We start from the raw sequence: 18,481 nt of genomic DNA on the forward strand, positions 1-18,481 counted from the left end.
TTCATTCAACTTATATTTACTAAGGGCCTGCTATATATGCTAACAAGCACTGCGCCAAGCACAAAGTGAATGAACCTAATTTCTTCCCTTGTAGTGATTACCATTGTTAAAGAAAAGGCACTAACCAAACAGAGTGCTTGTCAATGCTTCATTACAGCTCTGAGAATCTTTAGGGAAGGGTTTTTATATAAGGTAAGAGAAAGTAACATCAGTTGTTATTTTTTATAATTTTCATTTTCATTTATTTAGTTTTACCAAAACAGAGCCATAGCTGCCTCCAAAGAAATGCTACTGGCCATAGTCTTTGTGCTCAGATCTTAAGGACATGGTTTTTACTCAGATTAGCATTATTCACACATACTTAGTATTTAAGACTCTGGATTTCTTATTTGAGAATTTTTAGTTAAAGCAAAATTGGGTTATGGCAGACTGTAGTTATCACTTATAAAATTCTCTTGAACTACTGGTATATATAGTATATGATACATATAGAATACTCAGGAGGAGAGAAGCATACTAACCCTCAGAGTGGAGACCTAACCCTAATTTTTTTTTTTTTTTTGCGGTACGTGGGCCTCTCACTGTTGTGGCCTCTCCCGTTGAGGAGCACAGGCTCCGCGGCATGTGGGATCTTCCCAGACCGGGGCACGAACCCGTGTCCCCTGCATCCGCAGGCGGACTCTCAACCACTGCGCCAGCAGGGAAGCCCTAACCCTAATTTTTTATAAGGTACAAACCTTACCACTGTCATCAACATCATTGTCTGTGTATAACAAACAGTACACTATTCCTAAATGCATGTGTTTGTTAACTCACCGACTGACAAGTCACTATCCTGAACTTCATGGTTGTCCAGATGATAAACACAATAGATGCTAAGAGGAAATATAAAACCTGGTCAGTATGAATGTTGGTTTACATCCCCAATTACATTCTCCAATTCTGGTTAAGTGGAATCCCCCACATCCCTAACCCCCAAACATCACCGTCACTTTCTGTTATTTTAACATATTTATTCAATACAAATTTACTTAATTACTCTATACAAGGCCCATGTACTCTTGTCAAACCTTTCTGTACTTAAAGAATAGTTTTGTTTACTATCTGGCTACTTCAGTAACCCTGAGAATTGGAAATGAAGTTATTGGAAACGTGGCTTTTCCCAGCAATATCAATAATACAATTTTTCCCCTTCCTTTATCCTTAGTATAGTAATGTTAATTTTTCTTTAGCTGGTCAGATGGGGAAAAAAAGGCTGATAAAATGACTGCACGACAAACATAACTGTTGGTTCCAATCACAGGCCAGACTTCACTTTTCCTGCTACAAGGGCCAAAAGGCAGAAAATAAGCCTACTTTGGCTATGGTCTACCTAATGTCTATATTTTATGCATGCTTAGTAACATACGTAAAAGGAGTATAATGGCAATGTACCCTAACCTAAAATACTATAGCTATTTAATAAAACCAAATAAGTATTAATGTCTTCTAAAAGGAATCTGAATGCTCTATGGCACTCAAGCTAACTTGCCTCAAGAAAAAGAATGGAGACAGGATATACTAACAGCTGAATTAATTTTCATCTATTATACTTAAACTAAATGGTTCTCAATCTTTTTTGAACCACAGACCCCTTGGAGAATGACAAAAGCTAAAGACCCCTTCCCCAAGTAAAATGCACAAAACTTTTCTATGTAATTTTACAGAGCACACCTATAACCTCTCAGGTTAAGAATCTCTCTTCTAAAAGGATCACATTTAAACATCAGGAAGAAAGTCCCCAACTTACCTGCCACTGCCAAGATAAGTGTGTTGGTGAAATGTCGGTACAAAGAGAGTTTTACAATGTTCCTCCGAAGTTTTAATAGCTTCATTGTTTGAGTCAGGCTAATAAATATGTGTTTGAAGGTCAAGGAAATCAACATTCAGAAAAACCATAAGCTATTAAATTAATCCTCAAGTTTCTGAGGATCTGGGGTCATAATGATAGAGCTATGGATCCCAGAGGACTTACAGCTCTCTTATTCTCAATCTCACAAACACCCCAAGCTTCACCATGATTAATAAGAAAGTCTTCATTTTCAATGAGATACTGAAGAGAAGACAGAACCAGGATAAAATGAGAATGGAGAAAAATAAGAAGAAAAAAGAGGAAAATATTAAAAAGAGAAAGAAAGAAAGGAAGCAGCTTTCTAGAGAAACAAAAAGAAAAAGAAAGACAAATGGAAGAAAATGAAATGAAAATGAGTAACAGGTAAGGGAAGAGAAGTCAGCATTATCTTCTCTCTTCCTTTAAGGTAGGTAGCTCTGTTCTCACTGTCCCAGGTAATCCAGTCTAGGGTCATAAATACACTTGTGCCTACAACCTTCCAGAGTTCTACACTTAGACCCCTTGTGCCATATTAAGAGAACTGCCATCAGCTGCCAGATCAATCCTGAATTAAAAGGACAGTACAATTACAATTGGCTGAGTATTCCTGGCAGTTAGGCTCTAAAAGTAATGACTCTCCATTTTCAGAACATTATTCCCAAGGAGAAGTTGCCACAGAAGACAGGAAGGGAACTGATGACTACTGAAGAGGATATCTGCTCTCATGTCTGACTTTCAGAATGAGCAGATATAAAAATGAATGAGGTGGAGCTTGGTCTGTGCTTTGACAAAGACTTATTAACAAGCTGCTACCTAAACACTGGGTTATCTCATTGTTTGGTCCAGTCCCACTTTCCTCTCTCCACTCCTCCTAATATTTATAGAGGTTCACAAAGCACACTTGAAAGATATTGATCTGGAAAAGCTTGACCATTTGAAGCAAGAACACTTCAATTTCAAAGATTTTTGATATATGATAATCTACTCAAATCCATAAAATTATTATTTTGTTTACATTCAGCCATTTATAACAGTTTATCAAGACAATAATATTGCACATAGAAGCAAATACACAAAAACCAACACAAATTAAAAAAAAAAAAAAAAAAAAAAGGATAAAAGTCCCAAAAGCCAAATCCTTCATCCAATAGGCCAAGTCCCTAATAAACATTATTTAATTTTAAGAAGCAAGAGAAAAAGATTACTTAAATAGAAATTTGTCTGTTACGTGCTGACTGATTTCACCTGCAAATGAATCAATATTTACTTCAAAGAGTGGAAGCCTTCAGACAATCCCAAGTCAGCTTTTGAACAGGGATATAAAACACTTACCCCATAAGGATTTAAATCTGCTAAACCTACATAGAATTTTAAGAGAGTCAAACAACCTTATGTAGTCCCCAAACCACATTTTAAGAATCAAAATCTTTTCATAATTTTCAAAGCATTTAATAATTCCTAGAGGCTGAAAGAAATGTCAGGAGCAGAGCGGCCAGTGATTCTAACGCTAAGTGGGGTGCACAAATAAGTCCAAAATCAAAGTGAAATGTTCATTAAAAAAAAAAAAAAAAAGGAAAGCCACAAGCTTTTATCTTGTGCTCAGATCACAGTCACCAATTTCTGATGCAATTTTAAAAATTAAAACCAAAACAACTGCTTACCTGAGGCCCCAGGTTGTTAGACTAAAAACACCCTAATCCCAGACTAAGGAGTAATCAACAAAACTGTTAAAAAAAAAAAAAATCTTTGCAGAAAGATCAATGGAAACCCATCTCCAAAAAGGAGAAAATGGACTGCCATCAAAGAATCCAATGAGAAGGATATCCACCAGCACAGGGCAGTGTCTAGGAAAGCCAAGGGGATAAAGGCCAAGGAAGCAAGATCAGTCTGGGCCTGCAGACAAAGAAAAAGAGGTGGTGAAAAAAGAGATGTCCAGAGAGGAACAGAGATGAAACCAGCACAAGATTCTGCATTTATATAATCATCTGGAGTGGTTTTGCATTTGAACTGAAAGAAAACAAAAAGGTAGTAACATTTGGCACCTGCATCATTCTTCCCTTCTGACAAACCATCATGTATAATATACAGCTATAAGCATTTCACACAAATTGTTGATTACAATCTCAGTACACTGAAACGTGCTGCTAACTAATAAGTGTTTTTTAATGCAGAGTTATAACGTGCTAATAGAGTTCTTAGCACCCTAAGATCGATGGTAAGAAGCGACCACACCAAAAACTTTATGGCAGTATAAGTTCCCATTCCATCCTATCATTTCCCATCATTTTGGTTTTGGCTATAAGTCCTAAAGACCCTTCTCATATTTAAAATTACTGCATCATTAATATACTAAGAATTATTGATTTCTGGAATTGTAATATACAATGTATTTTTCAAAATAAGATGTAAGGCAAGTATCTATCTCCAAAACTATGCTGCTTGCTTTCATAAAGTTTAAGACGCTATTTATTTAACCCTAACTACCCAATCACCAGGGCATTACTGAAAGGATATCCATAAAATAATACAGGCATCAATTGCTGAGAGGGCCAGGTTTACTATCAAAGCCAAGGGATAAGAAAAATACTACAGCAGCAGAAGAAAGAAAATGAAATTGACAGGTGGTTAAAGTTGCTGAAAGTCTAAGGAAATTACATACAGAGGACAGTGCGGTTTGAAAACCAAATTTGCATCCATAAAGTGTTTCATTTAAGGGGCAATTTGTTGCAAAACTTACTGAGCCCTGTTTAATTAAGAGAAAAGTTTACAGCATTTACCATCTTGAATCTAACAAGTTATTGCAGACAGAAATTTTTAAATAAATAGGAAAATAACTGGAATGACCTAGGGAGGCCCACTTCTTCACATTAATCCAGCTCTAACATAAATTTCTTTATCACATATGTCTCAGTGCTTTGGTTTCCTTCCCTAACAAAAGGCATAATTATGTAATTGTAAATAATTATGTAAAGTATAATCAGTTGAATTTTAAGAAAGCCTCTGAAATGCAAATGCTGATTAAGCAAAGAGCACTGTCACTTTAAAACAAAAATCAGATTAACCAGCAAGTGCATGATTACAATGTTTGTCACTTACGCAAGAATGGAGCCAGATGCTCCACTGCTGCTTCCCACTGGGGAACTAGTAAATAAGCAGTAATCTGGGGACAGGTGGGAAAGCGTTCATTCCCCATCACACATTAAATTTATGAAGCTCTAATAGATAGATTAAAAAGAAAAAATGAATTATACATACGTTTGGTAAACCACAGCCCAAAGGTAACTTAGAGGAAGTAGTAAAGAAGCCCACAGACATTTCCAATTAACCTCCTCAAGACAAAAACTATATATCTGAAATGACCACAAAAACTCTGATTAAGCAATACTGACCCCAGTAACTCTGAGGACCCCTTCCATGCCAGAGAACAAAAGATAAAGAGCTCCTGCTACCACAACCTTGTGAAGAGTGACTCCAAGGCGAGGCCTAAAGAGGAAGCAAAGAAATGAGTACAAATGCAACAAACCCCGAGACAAGCTAAGTACCAAAAACTCATGTTGATTAACGCAGGCCAACAACTTAACAGATATAAGCCAGACATACTTGATTCAGCTGAGAAAAACTCAAACAGACATATGGTCTTAAATCAAGACAGTGAACTCTAGAACTTGAGATCCGGTCCCTGGTTACTGCATTTTTAAAAAAACTTTTTATTACAGAGAATTCTGAAACATATTCAATAGTATAATGAACCCCTATAAAACCATCATCCAGTCCCAAAAGCCATCTAATCCTGCCCCATGCACACCTCATCCACTTCCCATCCTCCCATACTATTCTGAAACAAATCCTAGATCTTACCTTTTATTTATATGTATTTCCGTATGTTTTTAAACAGATATGGACTTTGAAAAAACATAACCACAATATCATTATCAAATCTAAAAATGTTAACAATTCCTTAATACAATCAAAATCTTATTGAAACTCATTAAATAGTCTGTTATCAAGCTCAAAATCCAGCAAAATGTGAAAAGTCTGAGTAGCTTCTGTGTCAAGGAGGAAAAATCTTAGATCCTTGATACTCAACGTACCTCTGAATCAGAATCTACGTTTTAACAAGATCCCCAGGTGATTCATCAGTGCATTACATTACGAGGTGCACTGCCTTAAATCATGTCTAAGCCTTAGCAATATTTGTTCTTATATTTTGTTATATGCTAGAAAAACTGCAAATGAGCAGGAATTTATTTCCCCAATGGTGTTATCTTAGAAACCCAGAATACTGCCTGGCATACAGGAGGCAACCACATATGTTAAATGAATATATACATTTTAAAAGTGAGAACCCCCCATTCCCCTAATCCCATTTAAAGCAAAACTCCTTTAAATGAATGAATAAATTAAAAAAATTAAAGTCCCCCATTTCTTTAATTCCACTTAAAGCAAAACTCCTTGAATAACTGTCTATACCTAACTCCAATTCCTCTCCCCCTATTTAAGAGAGAATTCCCCTTGTTCTCTCTTAAACTCACTCCAATCAAGCTTTTTGTCCTACCCCCTTCATCAAAGCTGTTCTCATTTAAGGTCGCTAATATCCTCCATGTAGTTAAATCCAGTGATCACTTCTCAATCCTCTTACTTGACACAATTAATCACTCCCCCCTTGAAACAGTGTTCAGCTTTGTCTTCCACTTCACTGGTCACTACTCAATTTCCTCTGTCCTAATTCTACTTCACCTCATTGACTTCTAAATAATAATAGTCCAAGGGCTCAGTCCTTTGACCTCTTCTCTGTATACACTCACTTCCTTGATGATCACATCCAGTCTTAATGGCTTTAAATAACAGCTACATCCTTATGACTCCCAAATTTATATCTCTGCCTAATTTCTCCCTCCTACTTCCCTCATTTGGATATCTAACTGACCTTCTAATCCTGCCTCCACTCCAAACTTATTCCATTTAAGATCTTCCTGAACTCAGTAAACGTTAGTTCCATCCTTCCACTTGCTTAGATCAAAATAGTTGACATTATCCTTGATTCTAGATCAAAATAGTTGGCATCATCCTTGATTCCTTTTCTCTTTCACATCACACATTTTATCTACCAGCAAAGTCCACTGGCTCTACCTTCAAAATATAAAAGAATCTGACCACATCTTAACATTTCTTCCCCTGGTGTACATATAGCTTCTTCACCAACTTGGATCTTTGCTTAACTGCCAAAGTGAAGCCTTCCTTGAGCACCATATTTACAAATGAAAGTTCCACCTCCTGCCTAGAACTCTATATGCTTTCCCTGCTTTATCTGCTCACTGACATATTAGATTTTTCATTCACGTATTTTTATTTTACTCACATATTTTTATCTGTGCACCAGTCTGTCCACAAATGTAAACTCCAAGTCTTTTGTTTTCTTGCTGTATCCCTAGGACCTAGAATGTCTAATATATAGAAGGCACTCAAGAATGCTCTTCCCATTAAAAAAATATGACTTGCAAGAATACTTTGGAAGAGGAAAGTCACAATAAGTTTACTCTAAAAGTTTGATGTTTCAATGTCATTTGCTATACTGCAGGTTTTCCTGCAGATGCTCCTTAAATTCTAAGTAGTAAAATGAAACACTAATATTTTTCCAACTTTTACAAATCTACAATATTTCAGATACCCTTGATTTCAGAAATATTTCTTGTATCGACTCTTTCAGAATTACACTGGAAACCTGCAACACTGTTTCAATTTAATCAGCATTTTAATTTGCTCTTCCATATAGGAAGTTAATACTTACTTGACTATGCCATATCCCAGACTAACTATGATGACCAGGGTTCGAGCCAGTGAGCGTTTAACTGCTGAAAGCAGCTCTGCAAGGATCAGGGCACCTTGGACTGTAAGAAAGAAAAAAGGAGGGAAAAATGCAGTATGTAAACTAGGTTTGGGAAAAGGCACAATTCTAGAACCAGAATGTAGATTTCTAACACTCTTCAGAATAAGCACTGATATTAGTCCTACTTAAAAAGAATACCTCTTCTGCGATGTTTACAAGTACAAGCTGATATCACTTAGTATCTTACTCATGTGGATAGCAATCTGGGTGTGCTCAATTTACCTTCCCTCTCCACCTCCCGCTTCACTAAAACCTCAGCAAAATACCTCAGCCTACTTCAACAATTTATAGCATCTAAGGAATATTCCTCCCAGTTTAAAAAACTGTGAAATATAGCTACCTATATGTAGGAGAGCACAAAACACAACACAGAATTTTCAACTCACTTTCACATCTATTATTTTCAAGCCATTTCAAAGACCTGGGAAAGATCTAATTAGTATATCTTGCAACAAGAATTATTAATAATTAAGTGGTCTGATGAGAGAGAACTGAAGCTATCACAAAAAAAAAAAACTTCAGGGCTTCCCTGGTGGCGCAGTGGTTGAGAGTCCACCTGCCGATGCAGGGGACGTGGGTTTGTGCCCCGGTCTGGGAAGATCCCACATACCATGGAGCGGCTGCACCCGTGGGCCGTGGCCGCTGAGCCTGCACGTCCGGAGCCTGTGCTCCGCGGCGGGAGAGGCCACGGCAGTGAGAGGCCCACGTACCGCAAAAAAAAAAAAACACTTCAGTACGAAACAATTTCTATCACTACCTGTTCACCTTACTAAACCATACATACCCTCCTATTTTCTTGGTATTACTATATTTTACCAACCCCGCCCCCCAACCCAGTATATCTCTGAAATCAAGGTAGGTCTTACAATCAATGGCATCTTACAATTAAATTAGCAGTATTTACCTTCTTTCTTAAATGCATATAATAATGGTACCTTAAAAATCAACAGCAACTGTGATTCAATAATGATAATAATAGTCCCAAAGTGGCCACTACTGTAGTAACTTTTGTGAGTTTATTTCAATACAATTACTCTTAAATAACTGAACCCACAATTTAAGAGATTAAAAACAAAGTCACAATCATAGTGATTCTGCTTAAGATATTCTAATAATTAAGTAACTGCAAAGTTACAACTACTTAATGACTGCTGACCTTAGGAAAACTGTCTTAAGTTTCACCTGCCAATCACTAACAAACTGGCAAACATTTTTTGGTCACATACCAGATTCTCCTTTGTATCGGATATTCTGAAATTCTGCATAGAAGACAGCTTTCTCAAGCATGCCCAGGAAGATGACAGCACCAATCCAAAACTGAATTCTCAGAAGATCTCTCCAATAGCAAGCAGACCATGCCAGCCACAGAACACCAAATAGGACATATACAATACACATCACCATGAAAAACTGTCATCCAAGTGGGTAAAAGAGAAAAAGAAGGATTAAGGCCAAGAGCCAATTTAGAATCAATACACAGTCTTAACATAATGTAAAAAATATACATACTACACCTTCTATTTTAAAAATTATTTTATTTCTTTGAAGTTCAATACTAAGATGAAAAAACTGTCTCCTCTCGGGCAGAGAGAGACTACCTAAGAGTTTCCCTTAGAGAGTGACCACTCTTTTTATTAAAAGAGTTTTTTCAACTCACAATCTAAAATTATTTAAATGAAGACAATGAAAGGAAAAAAGGCACGGTAGGGTTAGGATACAGCTGAAGGCAAGGAAACACAACAGAGTGGGAAAACTATAAAAGCACAAGGAAAAAGAAAAAAACTTCACAAACAAAAGAAATCTGAAAACAGATTAAGGATGTTCTCAGACACACAGACTGAAAAGGAGAAAGTGTCATCATTTACTCATCCTAAATGGGATCAGAAACTATAGGGTTTTAAGAAGTACCCCATTTTGGATCCTAGAGGATGTGAGGTGAAATGACCTTTGAGGTACTTTCCAACTCTAAAATTCCACAAGTCACTGACTTCATTTTACAAATGAGAAAATGAGGCACAGGGGGGTTCACTGACACTTCCAAGATCACATTCTAGTAGGAAGTAAGTACAGAACTACAAGCAGTATTTTCGGAACTGTTCAGGAACAAGTTTTTAATACTGCCACAAACATGGACAATCTTTCAAGCTAAACTCATGTAATGTTGAGGTTAAAGAATATAAGTTCACTTACAATCATCAATGGGTATTCTTCAAGCGTGAGGTATTCATAGGGACCTTTCACTTCAACAGTCACTGCCAAAACACAGTCCTCAGAATTAATGTAAAGAATGAAAAAATTAAACAAGAACATTGTCTGATATTTGTTTGATTAAATTAATGAAAACTCCATTGGGTAATTTACTTCTATCCATTTCAATCCTGGTGAATATTACATTTGTAAAGCACTCTGAAATTCATGAAGTGTTCTGATGGTTTGTGCTGTGTCCTGCACAGGCCTCAGCATGACTCTGCTCTAGTCAGTATCTTAGGTGGAAAAGCCCCCTGTTCCCATACTCACATCCTTTAAAGACTAAGTTGAATGTATTTCCTCCACAAAACCTGTTGAGCTGCCCAAGTGGAACTATTCCCCATCTCCTCTAAATTCCAAACATACTTCATGTATGCTTTTTCTTACATCACTAATATGCTTTGAAAAGTATTGGACTTCATTCCTTCATTCTGCTGCCCTCTTTGTTCTTTTCTCTCTCCTTACCTATATTTTCCTACTGCTTTCTTTCATTTTTACCTACTTTAACTTTATGTGACTTTCATAATTAATATATCATTTTCAGAAGGTGCTTAATAATAAGGAAGTGTTTAATGAAGCAGAACAAATGACAGTAACAACAAGAATTTGAAAGATTTGCCTTCCTGAAGCAAACCTATAACTACTTTAAAACTGTAAGTGATAAAACTACTTGGATAAATTTTAAGTATGATTAATAAATAAACTGATTTATCTGAGAAGTGATATCTATCACCAGAGAGAGACTATTCAACAAAAATTTACTACTAATTTTTATCAAGCAAAAAGGACATACCATTATTAAAAGTAAATCAGGTCTTGTGACCGCCTGGAGGGGTGGGATAGGGAGGGTGGGAGGGAGGGAGACGCAAGCGGGAAGAGATATGGGAATATATGTATATATATAACTGATTGATTTTGTTGTGAAGCTGAAACTAACATACCATTGTAAAGCAATTATACTCCAATAAAGATGTTAAAAAAAAAAAAAGTAAATCAGGTCTAATACTTATATGAAGAAAAGGAGCATCCCATAATAGCAATCACAAAAATTTCATAGCTGAACTGGTTAGTAATCTAAGCCCTCTTAATTTAATAAAAGAGTAAATAAAATAATTAGTAAATATTTGTCAATTCTTTGTTGACTCTACAGCAGGGGTCAGCAAAATATAGCACATGGACCAAATCTGGCCATCTATTCCAAAGTTTTATTGGAAAATAGTCACATCCACCTACTTACATACTGTTGATGGCTACATTTACACCACAGTGGCAGAGCTGGGTAGTTGTAGCAGAGAGAACATTTACTATCTGGCACTTTAAGAAAAAGTTGGCTAATCCCTGCTCTATGCTAAAATATAACATACATTTACTGAACACTTACCACGTGACACACACTATGGAAAATATAGGAGATGGAAAGATGTAGAGGATGTTTTCTGCCATCTAATGGATTACTATCTTCAGGGGACAGGGAGTTGGAAAGCAACAGAGAACTGTGCCCCTGAGCCAGACCCAGAAGGATGAGTGTGTATTTTCTATGATGAAGTAAAAAGCCATCCAGGTAGAGGACATTACATGAACGAAGACTGGTGTGAAAATGCATGATATATTTAAAGAACATGTAGTTTGAGACTCCATATGGTACCATACAGTAGCATTTTGACACAACGCAGCAAAAGGTAAACTGGGACAATCTGTAGAGTTTGTAAGCCTTGCTGCAGAATTGGACATTTTATAGTAACAGGAAGATATCAAAGGTTTTAATGAAGGTAAGAAAGATGATAAAAGTGTTTTAGAGAGAGAATTTTAGGACTTTCACAAGGTGTAGTTAAGTTTTGAGTATCGTCTTTTTAGTTCCAAACAACAGATGGATAAAACAAAAACAAAAAAGAGTAGTTAAGTTTTGAGTATCGTCTTTTTAGTTCCAAACAACAGATGGATAAAACAAAAACAAAAAAGAGAGGAAACAAAAAGGACATGAGCTCAAAAACAAGATAAACAGCTCCATGTATCAAAACTGAACAAAAACTCAGAACAGTGCATGAGGTTGAATCCATGGTCATAGTGGACTCTGGGCCCCAAAGTATGCTACAGTAGTTGAGCGTGCAGCTCCTGTGGGATCACTGAAATTAGTAGGAGTCTAAGATAAAGGGGAACCAGAGCCAGATTTGATGCATGAAGAGCCTGAAGTGGAGTGGAGCAAGGTTTCTTCTCCACCCTTTTCAAAGAAAGAAGGTACAAGGTAAATCTTGGCAAATGCTCCCTGAGACTATTACTCATTAGGAAGCCATGGGCCTAGATACAGGAGGATATACATATGTCTTGGGTCTAGAAACTGCCAGGCCACCTCTGGCTTGCCTAGATCTGCTATATTCCGTATTACTATGGAGAATAAGACCCATCTCTGTCTTGGGAATTAAACATTCAATACAAGAATCCATAAAAAACAAAAGTTTAAAATTAAGTCAAATGAAGTAAAGAATAACGACGAAAGTAGAAATCAATGAAATAGACAATGAAATAGGAAAATTAACAAAACCAGAAGCTGGTTCATTGGGATAAAAATATAGTAAAACAGAATTCTAGAAATATTTTAAAAGTTAAAAAGAGAAGTCACAAAAGCAATATTAAGAATAAAAAAAGATTTTTTTTTGTAAAGTAATATCATTACTAACTTTAGGCCAGGAAATTTGAAATCTTGAATGAAATGGACAATTTCTCAGTGGGAAAAAAAAGAAAAACCCTGATTCAAGGAAAGATAGAAAAACTAAAGCTAAAATACTCATTACTATTAAAGAAAATAAATCGGTTGTTGGGACTCCGCTGGTGGTCCAGTGGTAAAGAATCAACCTTCCAAAGCAGGGGATGCGGGTTCGATCCCTGGTTGGAGAACTAAGATCCCACATGCTGCGGGGCAACTAAGCCCTCGTGCCACAACTACTGAGCCTGCGTGCCTCAACTGGAGAGCCCAAGTGCCACAAACTACAGAGCTCATGCACTCTGGAGCCTGCACACCACAACTAGAGAGAAGTCCATGTGCCGCAACGAAAGATCCTGCATGCTGCAACTAAAACCTGACACAGCCAAAAATAAAATAAAGAAAGAAAGAAAGAAAATATATCAGTTGTTTAAAATCCTCATAGCATGGGACTTCCCTGGTGGTCAAGTGGTTAAGACCCCGTGCTTCCACTGCAGGGCGATCCCTGGTCAGGGAACTAAGATCCTGCATGCCGCGCAGTGAGCCAAAAAAAAAAAACCCAAAAAACCAAAAACCTTCATGAGGGAAAAAAAGAACATCAGGCCAAAACACTATCATAAGTGAGTTCTATCAAACATTCAAGGAATGGATAATTCTATCCTTACAAAAACTGCTCAACAGAATATAAAAACGGGACATTCTCCGATTCATCGTACGAAACTCGCATAACCTGGATGCCAAAACCCATAGAAGATGTACGAGAAATTAAAATCATAGGCCAATCTTACTTTGAACATATGACAAAAAACTCTAAATAAAATTCTGGAAAATAGAATCCGTGTGTGTGTGTGTGTGTGTGTGTGTGTGTGTGTGTGTGTGTGTGTGTGTGTGTGTGTGTGTGTGTGTGTGTGTGTGTATCAAGGCTAAATAGTGGCATTCAAGAATGGTTTAACATTAGAAAACCAGTTAATGCAATGCATCAGATTAATAGATTAAATGAGGAAATCTATATGATCAATTTAATCAATACAGTTAAGCATTCCACAAAACTGAGTATTCATTCTCAATACTAAAAAAAGAAAAAAGAAAAAATTCACTTAGTAAACCAAGAATAGAAAGAAATATCCTGAACCAAATAAAGAATATTTTTTAAAAATCTACAGTAGGGCTTCCCTGGTGGTGCAGTGGTTGGGAGTCCACCTGCCAATGCAGGGGACACGGGTTTGAGCCCTGCTCAGGGAGGATCCCACATGCCGTGAAGCAACTAAGCCCACGCGCCACAGCTACTGAGCCTGCGCTCTAGAGCCCGGGAGCCACAACTACTGAGCCTGTGTGCCGCAACTACTGAAGCCCACGTGCCTAGAGCTCGTGTTCCGCAACATGAGAGGCCACGGCTACGAGAAGCCCACGCACTGCAACAAGAGTAACCCCCACTCACCGCAACTAGAGAAAGCCCACGTGCAGCAACAAAGACCCAACGCAGCCAAAAAATAAATAAAATAAAAATCTTTAAAAAAAAAGACAATAAAAAATCTATAGTAAACATCATACTTAATGGTGAAATGTGCTAATATTGCCAATAAAGTCAGGAGCAAGAAAGGATGGCCACCATCATTGTTTCTATTCAACATTCTACTTGAGAAAGCAGGGGAGGGAAGAAAACTGTAAAAGAGAAGGAAGAAACAAAAAAAGAAACCACAGAAGGTAAGACCAATTAGTAAGTTATTGTAAAATTCTAGGTAAGAAATGATGAATCCCTAAACTGGGCAGCAAAAGTAGAAAGGAGAACACTAAGAAAAATTGAGACATTAAAAAATTATCCAAGTCAATTGATTTAAAAATTTCCAAGTTTTGACTTCATAACTAAGTTTTAACAAGTCTACTGAGAACATAATACTAATTGAAAATTTTAAAAGCAGGAGGATCAAATGAAGGAAAATGAAATCTAGTATCTATAATACATAATAAGAAAGCATACATGAAGTGCCTATCACATACATATTGAATGCAGAAAAATGTTAATTTCTCTCCCTCTATTTTTCTACTTGACAACATTCTTAATTTGTTATTCCCTCTTTATTTTTTTGGCTACACTGCGTGGCTTGTGGGATTTTAGTTCCCTGACAAGGGATCGAACCTGTGCCCTCTGCAGTGGAAGCATGAAGTCCGGACCACTGGACAGCAATGGAATTCCCCTTATTATTACCTCTTTAAAGCAATTTTACACTACCCACCATGCGACACAGCTAGATAACAGTAATACAAATGATAAAAAGAAACAAAATGTACTTACTGGTAAAAAGATTACTTAGTGAATTTTCTTTTGATGATTCTTTGGAGGGTGAAATGCCAACATGTACAATAAAAATGTATGGTGCATCTTGCCAAGTTTTCAAGGGCTCATGCATTACCTAGAGAAGAAAGAAGACATCAAATCTCCCAATCTTAAGAATTAAGAACACAGGTTGGCGGGAGGTGGGTGAGGAATTGGGAGATGGGGATTGACACATATACACTATTGATACTATGTATAAGACAGATAACTAATGAGAACATACTGTATAGCACAGGGAACTCTATTTAATGCACTGTGGTGACCTAAATGGGAAGGAAATCCAAAAAAGAGGGGATATATGTATATGTATAGCTGATTCATTTTGCTGTACAGCAGAAACTAACAAAACATTGTAAAGCAACTATAATCCAATAAAAATTAATTTAAAAATTACAAAGTGGCAAAAAAAAACCCCACAGGTTAATTACACAATATGAATATTTCGTTCCAGAATGTGCCCAGAAACTTGGTTGAGTCCTTCACTTTTACTCATTACAACAGTAGCCAAAACAAAACAAACAGGCCTACAGTGTATACAATAAAGTAGGTTAATTATAAATTACTAAAAGGCAGGACATCTTATATTTTGTTATACACAAAAATCTCATGTTTAACATTTTTCTTTTAACAAAGAAAACCTCAATTTAAATTCCTAAAATGAAACTCTACTTAAGCCATGCTAAGATGCTAGGTTATATTTTACACAGATATCCCAAACAAACTAAAGAAATTTAATTTAAATCACCTGGAAAAAATCACCCATGATGACATCGGTGAATTATAAACACCAGCTCCTGAATCTAATTCCCTTTGTTCAATGCCCTTCCCAAGACCACCACAATTTCTGCTAACGAGGTCTCACATTTATATCAAAAATTTAATCTTGGCTAGGCTATATGGAAAGCAAGAGTCACTGTCCCCCAAAGTCAAGAAAGTAGAATAAATAGCCTCCATGTTTATGGAACTGGTTACCTGATCCAAAGCCAGTTAGTCTGTGCACAGCCCTACCAAAAAGCCATCAAAGGATGTGTTGCCTTAAATGCTAGATGGACTATGGACCTTCACAAAAACAAGACTAAAACAGAAAGACAAGGGAGATGAACATAGAAAAAGCTTGGCTGCTCCTTCCTCATGTCTGAAAGGAGGCACTACTACTTAGACTTGCAATTTATTACTTTCTGGTCTTAAAAGGAACTTTTATCCAGAGACCTCTGGGTAAGCTTCATTGATCTATGAAACCCCTCAAAGTGGATAATAGATTCTGCATTTTCCTAGGGAGCCACAGCTTTTCTCAAATGCTAAAATTATCCTACAACCCAAGAAAATTCTGAACAAGAGTTCAAAAATTATATTCCATGATACAAATTCGAAGTGTCAAAACAAAGCAGATTAAATGATTCTTCAGCTTTACATTTACTAGGTTATCTTAGTAACTTAAGGACATAAATGTCATGTTGAATCATACGTTGATTTACCTCTGCCTGATAGTCTCTTTCTGACAAAATGCAGGGGCACTTTGTAAGAAAACTGTACATATTCAAAGTTACAGGTAATCATGTCCTATTTATCCACTGAACCTCTCCTGAACTTAACTGTTCATTAACCAGTAAAACTTTGGTATAATAAGCTGCTCTGCTATTAATTTTATGTATCTTAAAAATCACCTCTTACAAATCTCAAAGGGACTGATTCTCATATTCCAAGATTTGATAAAGTTTGCACTTAACTCTGAAATATAGATATTTTGACCCTGTAAAAATAATATTCATAGGCTAGGCACTCTGTTAAGCATGTAATATTTATTACTTTCTTTAATTCTCACAACAATCCTATCAGATACTATTACTAGCTCCTTCAATAGGTGAATGGATAAACAAACTGTGGTACATCCAGACAATGAAATATTATTCAGCACTAAAAAGAAATGAACTATCAAGCCAGGAGAAGGCATGGAGAAACCTTAAATGCGTATTACTAAGTGAAAGACACCAATCTGAAAAGACTGTATAATGATTCCAACTATATGACATTCTGGAAGATGCAAAACTATAGAGACAGTAAAAAAAAAAATCAGTGATTGCCAGGGGCTTGGGGATAGGGAGGGATGAATAACTGGAGCACAGGGGATTTTTAAGGCAATGAAACTATTCTGTATGATATTATAATGGTGTTTATTTGTCATTTTACACTTCTTAAAACCCAAAGAATGTACAACATAAAGAACTAACCCTAATGTAAACTAGACTTCGGTTGATAATGATGTGTCAATGATGGCTCATCAATTGTAGCAAGTGTACCACACTGGTGCAGGATGCTGATGGTGTGGGAGTGTGAGTGTGCATTTGTGGAGGTGGTATGCGGGAACTCTCTGTGTTTTTTGCTCAATTTTGTTGTGAACCTAAAACCGCTCCAAAAAATAAAACTTATTAATAGAAAAAAAAAAATTATAATAGTAAACATATCACATTATTCCTTAAATCAAACCAGAAAACTCAGTTAATCAAGATATTAAATCTTTTCTTAGGGGAAGGGACAGAGAGAGGCTCCTTCCTCTAAAAAACATGTTTTATCAGAATTTTAATAAAAGTGGGTAGAGATACTGAACTTATTACTATCCTTTAAATAGGATTATATTCTCTTAGGCTCAATTTCAGGAAGAATAATCAAAGGACAGATAATTCTTTGACTTCTTTTGACTATAAACAGACTAAATATTTCTAAATATTACTTGTGATATTCAACAGGGTTATCTTTTCAGCCAGCTTTAATCACTGGGAACAGGGCTCAAGCCCTGAGTAGAACTTAAAAGTATGCTATGCACAGAAGACCACTGAATAAAGCACAATTACAAACAGCCAATATGCATGTAAATGGATATTCAGCATCAACAATTATTTTTTAATACAATTTACAAAAATTTAACCTGAAAAATTGCATAAATCTGTTTTAAATTATAATAGCCATTGTTTGTGAGGAAAGAAAGAAACGCAATCTTACCTTCTTCGGACCACAAATCACTACAACTTTTCTCCAGAGCACTTTGACAAAACATTACAAAAGAATTTATAAACTGTGTATATACTTGGACCCAACAGTTCCACCTCTAGGAATTTAGGCTAAAGAAAATATTATAAATGTGCACAAAGATACAGCTAGACACTATGAACATGATCCTATCCATAACAGTGAAAATTTGGAAGCAACCCAATGTACATCAACTGGGAGTTTATTATAAAAATCATGGTAAAATAGTAAGCAGCCCAAGAGAGGCCTGAGTAGGCCCTAACTGCTCACCCCGACTGATCTTAAGGCTCTGTACAAGAAGGAAGTAAAAGTTAAAACAGAGTTTTAAATTGTGAAAGAAGACAGACACAGGCCACAAATTGTACGATTCCATTTATATGAAGTGAACAGAACAGGCAAATCCACAGAGACGGAAAGAAT

The 18,481-nt window shown here is 36.4% G+C and overlaps 1 protein-coding gene across 3 annotated transcripts in view; it reads right to left on the reverse strand.

The window, feature by feature from the left end:
• The window catches only part of TMEM87A (transmembrane protein 87A), a 43,432-nt gene that overhangs the window by 14,267 nt on the left and 10,684 nt on the right, over positions 1-18,481 (reverse strand). The window contains exons 7-14 of one of the 3 annotated variants that reach the window (XM_082836291.1): positions 14,996-15,113; positions 9,948-10,009; positions 8,984-9,167; positions 7,659-7,758; positions 5,260-5,353; positions 3,684-3,763; positions 1,790-1,887; positions 817-875 (exon numbers count right to left, since the gene is read on the reverse strand). In XM_082836291.1, the coding sequence (XP_082692417.1) occupies positions 817-875; positions 1,790-1,887; positions 3,684-3,763; positions 5,260-5,353; positions 7,659-7,758; positions 8,984-9,167; positions 9,948-10,009; positions 14,996-15,113 (795 nt within the window). Of the gene's footprint in view, positions 1-816; positions 876-1,789; positions 1,888-3,683; positions 3,878-4,373; positions 4,457-5,259; positions 5,354-7,658; positions 7,759-8,983; positions 9,168-9,947; positions 10,010-14,995; positions 15,114-18,481 lie in introns of all 3 variants that reach the window. The other 2 variants (XM_082836290.1, XM_082836292.1) reach the window with 2 other exon arrangements.

The sequence above is a fragment of the Leucopleurus acutus genome, assembly GCF_964270905.1.
Source record: "Leucopleurus acutus genome assembly, chromosome: 1".
Taxonomy (NCBI): domain Eukaryota; kingdom Metazoa; phylum Chordata; class Mammalia; order Artiodactyla; family Delphinidae; genus Leucopleurus; species Leucopleurus acutus.